This window comes from Tribolium madens, unplaced genomic scaffold, assembly GCF_015345945.1.
Source record: "Tribolium madens isolate multiple individuals breed KSU strain unplaced genomic scaffold, Tmad_KSU_1.1 Scaffold_11;HRSCAF=98;Tcas5.2_LG3b, whole genome shotgun sequence".
NCBI lineage: Eukaryota > Metazoa > Arthropoda > Insecta > Coleoptera > Tenebrionidae > Tribolium > Tribolium madens.
In genome coordinates this window covers 8,185,878-8,195,357 of record NW_025400975.1, presented here as the reverse complement: position 1 = coordinate 8,195,357, position 9,480 = coordinate 8,185,878, and the positions used below count along the sequence as shown (strand labels likewise).

The 9,480-nt window shown below is 27.8% G+C and overlaps 1 protein-coding gene across 3 annotated transcripts in view; it reads left to right on the top strand.

The window, feature by feature from the left end:
* LOC123006854 (acetyl-coenzyme A synthetase) overlaps positions 1-4,971 on the top strand; it is a 30,677-nt gene extending 25,706 nt beyond the window's left edge. For all 3 annotated transcript variants that reach the window (XM_044401725.1, XM_044401735.1, XM_044401715.1), the window contains 3 exons: positions 763-896; positions 1,010-1,199; positions 4,191-4,971. In XM_044401725.1, the coding sequence (XP_044257660.1) occupies positions 763-896; positions 1,010-1,199; positions 4,191-4,826 (960 nt within the window). In that variant the 3' untranslated portion in view covers positions 4,827-4,971. The remainder of the gene's footprint in view (positions 1-762; positions 897-1,009; positions 1,200-4,190) is intronic.
* The last annotated feature ends 4,509 nt before the right edge of the window (positions 4,972-9,480 follow it).

Here is a 9,480-nt window from a genome sequence, read left to right as displayed (position 1 = left end):
GATAAAATCAAAAAAAAAAAAAAATTAAAAAAATTATAAATTAAATTATTGCAAGTTTTAACAAAATAAATTTAATTTTTTTTATCTATGTATATATTTTATTTATTTTACCCTTAATAAAAAATATTTTATCATTATTTATTTAATGGAATTCTAGTTTTTCAACTTAATAATATATTTGGTTGCATATCGTATTTTTGCAACGATCAATAATGCGCACACGTGATTGGTGCACAGTTACTTACTTTATAAATGTTAGATAGTATAAGTGTTAATTAGTTGTTAATTATTGTAATTTAGTAAAAGGCAACAAAAAAATGTGTATGTATATCATTAATGGATTACACGGCTACAATAATAGCACACTTAATCTATAGATATCTCCACTGATATTAATTTTTGATGAATTAATTTACGAGGGGAGATTTTATATGATACCTGGAATAAAAAAAACATTTTCAGGTAAGATTTAATATTTTATGTTGTTTTTTTTTTGGGATGAAAATAGCAATTTCATCATTAAAAAGTGGGATTTCAATTTTTTTAAACTGAAAAAATCAATTTATAGAAAAGTACGACTTTTTGAATCAATTTTCAGTCAATTTTTACGTTTTAGAACGGAGATTTTTTTCTGAAAATTGCCTGAAAACTGCAAAAATGTTAGGAGCATTATGTTAAACATTCTTTTATTCTATTATATCACGTAATTGCACGAAAATGTAAAACACTCGGTATTTTTTTCTAATTTCTCTTTTTTTTCAGTATGAAGGAACTCCATTTTATCCAAATAATGACAGATTCTGGCTAGTCGTGAAAAAATATAAAGTTAGTCAGTTTTACACTGCACCCACTGCCATTAGAGCTTTAATGAAATTTGAAGATGATCTAGTTAAAAGGTAAGCAAATTGTTGTCAAAAAATTAAATAATTATTTTCATTTCGTTATAAAAAAATTCTTGTTAAATTTTTGTTCGCACATTATGTTTAATAAGATATTGTTTTATTTTCAGAGTCGACTTATCCTCTTTAAAAGTATTAGGCTCAGTGGGTGAACCTATAAACCCCGAGGCTTGGATGTGGTATTACAAACTAGTCGGAAGAGAAAAATGTTCTATTGTTGACACTTTCTGGCAGACGGAAACAGGAGGTCATGTTTTGACACCTCTTCCAGGGGCAACTCCCATGAAACCTGGAGCTGCTGTAAGTCGACTATAAATCTTTTTTTTTTATTTTGTGTGATTTAATTCTACTCTGAGAAACAAAATTCGAATTTTTGATGTCAGTATTTCTTCTTTCGGAGAGATTAGAAGACTGCAAAACTGAAATACTGAGAAACTAACAAATTAAGAATCTGAAAAATTTTAAAACCAAAAATTTGAAACACTGAAAAAAACTAAGAAAGAATGAAACTGAATTACTACTTTCACTTATTGGTGTTGAAACACTGAGAAACTAAAAGACTGAAAGACCGAGCTGAAATACTGAGAAATTAAGTACTGAGAAACTGAGAGATTGAAAATCTAAAGCAATGAAAAACTAAGAAACTGAGAGACTAGGAAACTGAAAATTTGAAACATTGAAAAACTAAGAAACTACGAAACATATATAAACTGAAACTAAAAGATTGAAAGATCGAGAAACTTAAAAGATGAGAGACTAAAAATCTGAAACTAAAAAACTATGAAAAAGAGTGACTGCTTTCACTCTGCTGAAATACTGAGAAACTAAAAATTAGAAAAACAGGAAGATTGAAGATTTAAAACACTGGAAAACTAAAGCTGAGAATTTTATATTGTGAGAAAATAATAAACTGAAAAACTGAAACTTTGAGATACTAAAAGACCTGAAAAGTTAACTGAATAAAAAGCTGAAACTCTAGAAAACTAAGAAATAATTTATATTTTTGATGTTTATTGAAACACTGAGACTGAAAAAAAGTATTTAGCTTAAGAAATTGAAATGCTAAATGACTGTCTGAAAAACTCAGTCGAAGGATTGAGAAAAGCTGAAATATTGAAAAACTAAGAAACTATGTAACTGAATAACTACTTTCAGTAATTTCTAGTGAAACAATGAGAAACTAAAAGACTGAGAAACTAAGAAATTATAATACTGAAAAACTGAGAGATTGAAGATCTAAAACAATGGAAAACTAAGGAACTGAGAGACTGAAATATTGAAAAACTAGGAAACCAAAAATTTCAAACATTGAAAAACTAAGAAATTACGAAACTTATATGCTGAGAAACTTATAAACTGAAACTCTGAGAAACTTAAAGATTGAAAAATCGGTGAACTTAAAAGCTGAGAGAATAAAAATCTGAAATTGAAAAAACTATGAAAAAGAGTGACTGCTTTCACTCTTTGCTGAAATACTGAGAAACAAAAAAATTAGAAAATTGAAAAACTGGAAGATTGAAGATTTGAAACACTGGAAAACTAAGAAACTGAGAATTTTATATTATGAGAAAATAATAAACTCAATGGCTGAAAAACTGAAACTTTCAAATACTAAAAGATCGAAAGACCTGAAAAGTTAAGTGAAAGCTGAAGCTCTAGAAAACTAAGAAACTATTTATATTTTTGGTCTTTATTGAAACACTGAGAAACTGAAATAATGAGAAACTAAGAAACTGAGAGATCGAGTGACTGAAAAAATGTAATTAGCCCAAGAAAGTGAAAAGTTGTTATGTTGTGAAACTAATATAAATTGACTGTCTGAAAAACTAAAAGATCAAGAATGAGAAAAACTGAAACACTGAAAAACTAAGAAAGTAGAAAACTGAAAAGTTGAGAGACTAATAATCTGAAGCATTCGATTAAGAGTGGTGAGAAACTAAAAGATTAATAAACTAAAAAGCTGAAAGACTGAAAAACTAAGAAACTGAAGCTTGAAATACTAAGAAACGAGTGAAATTAAATCAAAAAATAAAAAAAGCTGAGAGAATAAAAATCTGCAATTGAAAAAACTATGAAAAAGAGTGACTGCTGAAATACTAAGAAACTAAAAGACTAAAAATACGGGGAAACTGTAAAGTTGAAATACTGAAAAACTAAAAATTAGAAAATTAAAAAACTGGAAGATTGAAGATTTAAAACACTGGAAAACTAAGAAACTGAGAATTTTATATTATGAGAAACTAATAAACTGAGAATTTTATATTTTGAGAAACTAATAAACTTAATGGCTGAAAAACTGAAACTCTGAGATACTAAATGATCGAAAGACCTGAAAAGTTAATTAGCCTGAAAAATGTAATTAGCCCAAGAAATTGAAAAGTTGAAATGCTATGAAACTAATATAAACTGACTGTCTGAAAAACTAACTAAAAGATCAAGAACGAGAAAAACTGAAACACTGAAAAACTAAGAAAGTAGAAAACTGAAAAGCTGAGAGACTAATAATCTGAAACATTGGATTAAAAGTGGTGAGAAACTAAAAGATTAATAAACTAAAAAGCTGAAAGACTGAAAAACTAAGAAACTGAAGCTCGAAATACTAAGAAACGAGTGAAATTAAATCAAAAAATAAAGAAAGCTGAGAAAATAAAAATCTGAAATTTAAAAAACTATGAAAAAAAGTGACTGCTTTCACTCTTTGCTGAAATACTGAGAACTAGAAGACTAAAAATACTGGGAAACTGTAAACTAAAGAAATACTGAAAAACTAAAAATTAGTAAATTGAAAACTGAACGATTAGTGAACTAAAAAACTGGGAGACTGAAAAATTATGAGAAACTAATAAACTCAATAGCTGAAAAACTGAAACTCTGAGATACTAAAAGATCGAAAGACCTGAAAAGTTAAGTGACTAAAAAGCTGAAGCTTTAGAAAACTAAGAAACTGAGAGATCGAGTGACTGAAAAAAAGTATTTAGCCCAAAAAACTGAAAAGCTGAAATGTTGTGAAACTAATATAAACTGATTGAAAGATTGAGAAATGTTGAAACACTGAAAAACTAAGAAAGTAAAAAAATGAAAAGCTGAAAGACTAATAATCTGAAACATTGGATTAAGAGTGGTGAGAGAAACTAAAAGATTAATAAACTAAAAAGCCGAAACGCTGAAAAATTAAGAAACTGAAGCTTGAAATACTAAGAAACGAGTAAAATTAAATAAAAAAAAAATAGAAAAAACTACGGTTTTTTTGTGGATCTTGCTCATTTGCTCTAAAATTTGTGTTTTTTAAAGGCATTCCCTTTCTTTGGCGTCCAACCCGCCCTTTTGGACGAATCCGGCAACGAAATAAAGGGCGAGGGTGAAGGTTACCTCGTTTTCTCCCGTCCTTGGCCCGGCCTAATGCGCACCCTTTACAACAACCACCCCCGCTACGAAACCACCTACTTCTCAAAATTCCCCGGTTATTACTGCACCGGTGATGGGGCGCGTCGCGACGCCGATGGGTACTTATGGGTCACAGGCCGTGTCGATGACATGTTGAACGTCTCAGGCCATTTAATGTCAACCGCTGAAGTGGAATCGGTTCTAACCGAACATCCCAGTGTTGCCGAAGCAGCGGTTGTGGCCAAACCGCATCCGGTTAAAGGCGAATGTCTTTACTGTTTTATCACAACAACGGACATGACGCGGTTTGATGACAAATTGTTGACAGAGTTGAAACAGCTGGTTAGAGAGAGGATAGGACCATTTGCACAACCGGATGTTGTGCAAAATGCACCAGCGTTGCCGAAAACGAGGTCTGGGAAGATAATGAGGAGGATTTTGAGGAAGGTGGCGGTTAATGATCGAGATGTTGGGGATGTTAGTACGTTAGCTGATAGTCATGTTGTTGAGGAGTTGTTCGCGAGTCGACCTGTGAATGCTTGAGAAAATTGTTGTTGATCTGTTGAATATACAGGGTGTACCAGTGAGTGGAAAAAGTCCATTAGTGATTTGTAAATTGTAAAATTTAAAAAAAATGTCACCTAAAATTATTTTCAACTATATAGCATGTCCCATAATTGTGTTTTTTTTAAATGAATGTTTTTACGTTTCGCTTAGTTTTTTTTTTGACAAAAACATGCACTTTTTAAAAATTTATTGCACAAAAACTAAGACAGCTAGAACAATTTTTTTCTTACTTCTGCAAAGAAGAAAGTACAGAATTTAAAACTGTAGCAATTTTTTAGTGTTTTGCATTTGTAAAGATTAATAAATTAAGAAGTTTGTTAAAAGTTAAATAATTTAAAAAAATTTAATNTTAAAAAAATTTAATGGAACACCCTATTTTTTATTTTTGTATCTAATATATTGATAAATTGTCTATCTAAAAAAATAAAATTTTAATGTCTAGAATTGATAAATGAAAAGATATTTAACATTCAATAAGTGAGTGGATAAGGGTGTTATGTAACATTTTTTTGAAAACTGGTATTTTCTTTTAAAACAATTTTTTTCGCAATATTTTTTTATTGAAAAAGACTTTTAAGTGTTGGTTTCTATTAGGAATGAAATTACCAAATCCTAAAGGCGTTATGTACAACTTGAATTGTTGAATAAACAGTGGATAAAGGTGTTAAAATATGTTTAAATAAATAAATAATAATAAATTAATATTTAAAAAAGCTCAAATAACACTATTTTTACTTAATTCAATTACTTTCCGGCGTATTCTTGACAAAATTTTGCGAAAAAATTGCGTTTTTTTGAAAAATGTTTTAAAACGCTCGAAAAGAGCATAAATTATGTTGTTTTTTATTTAGTCTGGTATATGTATTAATTTTGGTTTGTTTTTTTAGCAAGAATTAAAGAAAAAACTTTGTTTTAGACTTGAAAACGCAACTAAATGTTTGAAAAAAGCAAAAATAACATCATTTTCGGATTAATTATGTGATTTTGTGCTTTTGACTGAAAAATTTGCTAAAACGTTTGGAAAAGCAACCAGATGATTTTTCTTTCGGCTCAAAACATGCTTAAACTCTCCAAAGAAGAAAAAATAATTTTAGTTTCGTGATAGTTTATTCATTTTTTACCTCATTTTTGACGAAAATTTTCAAAACAATTGCAATTCTGACTAAAAAACGTCCGGAAAAATGGTATTATTTTTGAACAAAATTTTTAGCACAATCCAAAAAAGTGAAAATAACACCATTTTTGAGTAAATTTAGCGATTTGTGACGAAATAGTTTTGTAAATTTTTATTAAAAAACGTGCTAAAACGCCCAAAAAATTATAAAAAAAGGTCATTTTCAACCCAATTTGGTAATTTTTAAATATGTTTTAACAGAATCTTCCAAAAAACGTGATGTAAACAAACAAAATTCATTATTTTTCACAAAAGCACAAATAACACTATTTTTACTTAATTCAATTACTTTCCGACATATTCTTGACAAAATTTTGCAAAATAATTGCGTTTTTTATTGAAAAATGTTTTAAAATTGCTCGGAAAGAGCATAAATTATGTCGTTTTTTATTTAGTCTGGTATATGTATTAATTTTGGTATGTTTTTTAGCACGAATTAAAGAAAAAACTTTGTTTTAGACTTGAAAACGCAACTAAATGTTTGAAAAAAGCAAAAATAACATTATTTTCAAATTAATTGTGATTTTTCGGTTTATTTTGACGAAGTTTTGTGCTTTTGATTGAAAAATCTGCTAAAACGTTTGGAAAAGCAACCAGTTGATTTTTCCTTTGGCTCGAAACATGCTTAAACTCTCCAAAGAAGCAAAAATAATTTTAGTTTCGTGATAGTTTATTCATTTTTTACCTCATTTTCGACGAAAATTTTCAAAACAATTGCGATTCTGACTAAAAAACGTCCTAAAACGGAAAAATAGTATTATTTTTGAACAAATTTTTTAGCACAATCCAAAAAAGTGAAAATAACACCATTTTTGAGTAAATTTAGCGATTTGTGACGAAATAATTTTGTAAATTTTTAATTGAAAAACGTGCTAAAACGCCCAAAAAATCATAAAAAAGGTCACTTTCAACCCAATTTGGTAATTTTCAATATGTTTTAACAGAATCTTACAAAAAAACGTGATGTAAACAAGCAAAATTCATTATTTTTCACTTAATTTGGTGACTTTTCGGTACATTTTTGTCTAAATTTTTCGAGATAATTACGTCTCTTATTGAAAAATATGGTGTTAATATGAAAAACCGTTTTCGAAAAGTCGATGAACTAGCTTCAAAATTACACCCAGTAAACAAGAAAAAAATCTTTTAAATGAGAATCTTAATTTTCGGGACAGCATAAAGTGGACTTTTTTATATTGTGTCGTTAGAATTTCATTTATAAATGTTTTGTTAAACTTGAAATATTTTTATAAAGCAATAGTTATCTCAAAGTTTATATTAGAAAATAAAGCTTGTTTTTTGATACATAACACTTTTATCAATTTTTTAATAATATAAACTAATGCATTATAGAGGATGAAGGGGTCAAGGAAACAATATTGTATTGTAACTTATTTTTGAGACACGCTGTATAGTTGAAAATAATTTTAGGCGATGGACTATATAATATTTTTTTTATTTTACCATCTAAAGGTCACTAATGGACTTTTTCAACTCGCTGGGACAGCCTGTACTTAATTGTTGTACCAATACGAAACTTTAGTTTTATAATAGATAAATTGTATTATTGTAGGCAGTTTTTATTTTGAGAGTTTTTACAGCACGCGAGCTAAAATAATAGGTAGAAACAAAAGTCTGATTTTATGTAGGTTAACTTAGAGCAGCACTCATTAGGTAAGTATTTGTTGCACAAATTACAACGTAATTATTAGAAAAAATTGGTGATTCTAAGGATTTTTTTGTAACTTTATAACAAAGTTTTACTTATTGTTACTGATCACACTGAGTCCTTGCTAACCTACATATCATGATCAGAGAGTGCAAACATATGTTTTGATAAAAAATATACTTATTCACTATTATTTTTTATTTATGCGTTTGTAAATGTATAGAAACAAAATATTAAAAATGTATAAAAATAAATAGAAACTTAAATATTCAAGCAATTTATGAAGATTTGAAATAGTAATATTGGCATGATTGTTATAAATTTTGAAGCTTTATGTCTTGAATTTATGTTCAGATGTAATGGCTTATTATGTATTTATGTATAGTATATGTTGTGCTGAATAAAGAGGAAATCAATGATTAATGAGTTTAAATATTCTTCTTTTTATTGGAAATTATTGATTTTGATATGGAAGTAGATATTTATGAACAGAGTGTGTAAAACTTTGTCAATAATGACAACCTTTCTAAGACAAAAGGTCTACATTTTCGGTTAAATTCATTGTAAAAATAATTCATTTTATCTATTTTTTTATTTTGTAACACAACTGCTTACAAAAATCGATTTTTTTTATTTTGTGATATTAAATCTTGAATATTGTTAAGTTGTTGACTACTAGAGTTTTTGATCTATTCGGAATTAAATTAAAAAGTGCGATAATGATAATGTGTCACGGAGATGACAAAATCATTTAGTGGAAAATTGGAAAAGAGAAATACAAATAAATATTAGACATGAAACTAAACGTTTTCAGAATAATGTGGTTTACCCGGAAATGTTGCTGAAAAACACTGAAAAGTGGTATTTGTGCAAATACTTTCCTCCTTTTTTTGTTTAAGTTTATATTTAACTTTTTTAATATAACTTTAAAAACTCGACAGAATCCTAAAAAGTAAAACAGCTCGAAATGCTTTGAAATTCAGCACAGTTTTATGAGCCGAAGACGAATTTTAATTTTTTTAGTATAGGTATGTTAAAAACAGAATCCTTAAAATTTTGAGTTTTTTCAAAAAAGACAAAAAAGCTTTTAAAGGTTTTTCTGACCAACTCTTTAATCCGAATCTTTTTAGACAAGAACACAATTAATTTCTATTCATAATTTAATAAATAGTTTCTATTGTACATATTTATTTTTTGACCCGGCAAAAGAAGAAGAAACCATTTGGCAGATAATTATTTTATGACATAATTTTCTGATAAATAATTTCCACAACTTTTACACTCCACTGACCCGGCGGTTTAGACCTGCAGTCAGGCAAGATTCAAATAATTTAAGATGAATTATTTGAAATGTACGAAAAATTCTCTAAAATTCCTCAATCTAGCGTCACTACAGATCTCCCGCCTCGCAACTTAATAAACTATTATTAATTAAGTAATTATTATTGATGTTATTAAAATGTTTTTTTTTTTTATAATATTGAGACATTTCCTAATAATATTACAAGTTTTTAAAAATATTATTTTTTGAACTTCAATAATTAAATTTAAGTTTTAATTTAAATGTTCGAGATAATCACATATTCACACACTTCACTTTGCGATAAACAGGAAAAATTTTGTTAAAATTATTTTAAAAGTAAATTTGCATCCGTCTTCTACAAATTTTTGGGAAATAATACATTTTATCTGAAACACAATTAATTTCTATTCATAATTTAATAAATACTTACTGTTGTACTCAAAAATCACAAATTCACACACTTCACTTAGCCACAACCAAAAAA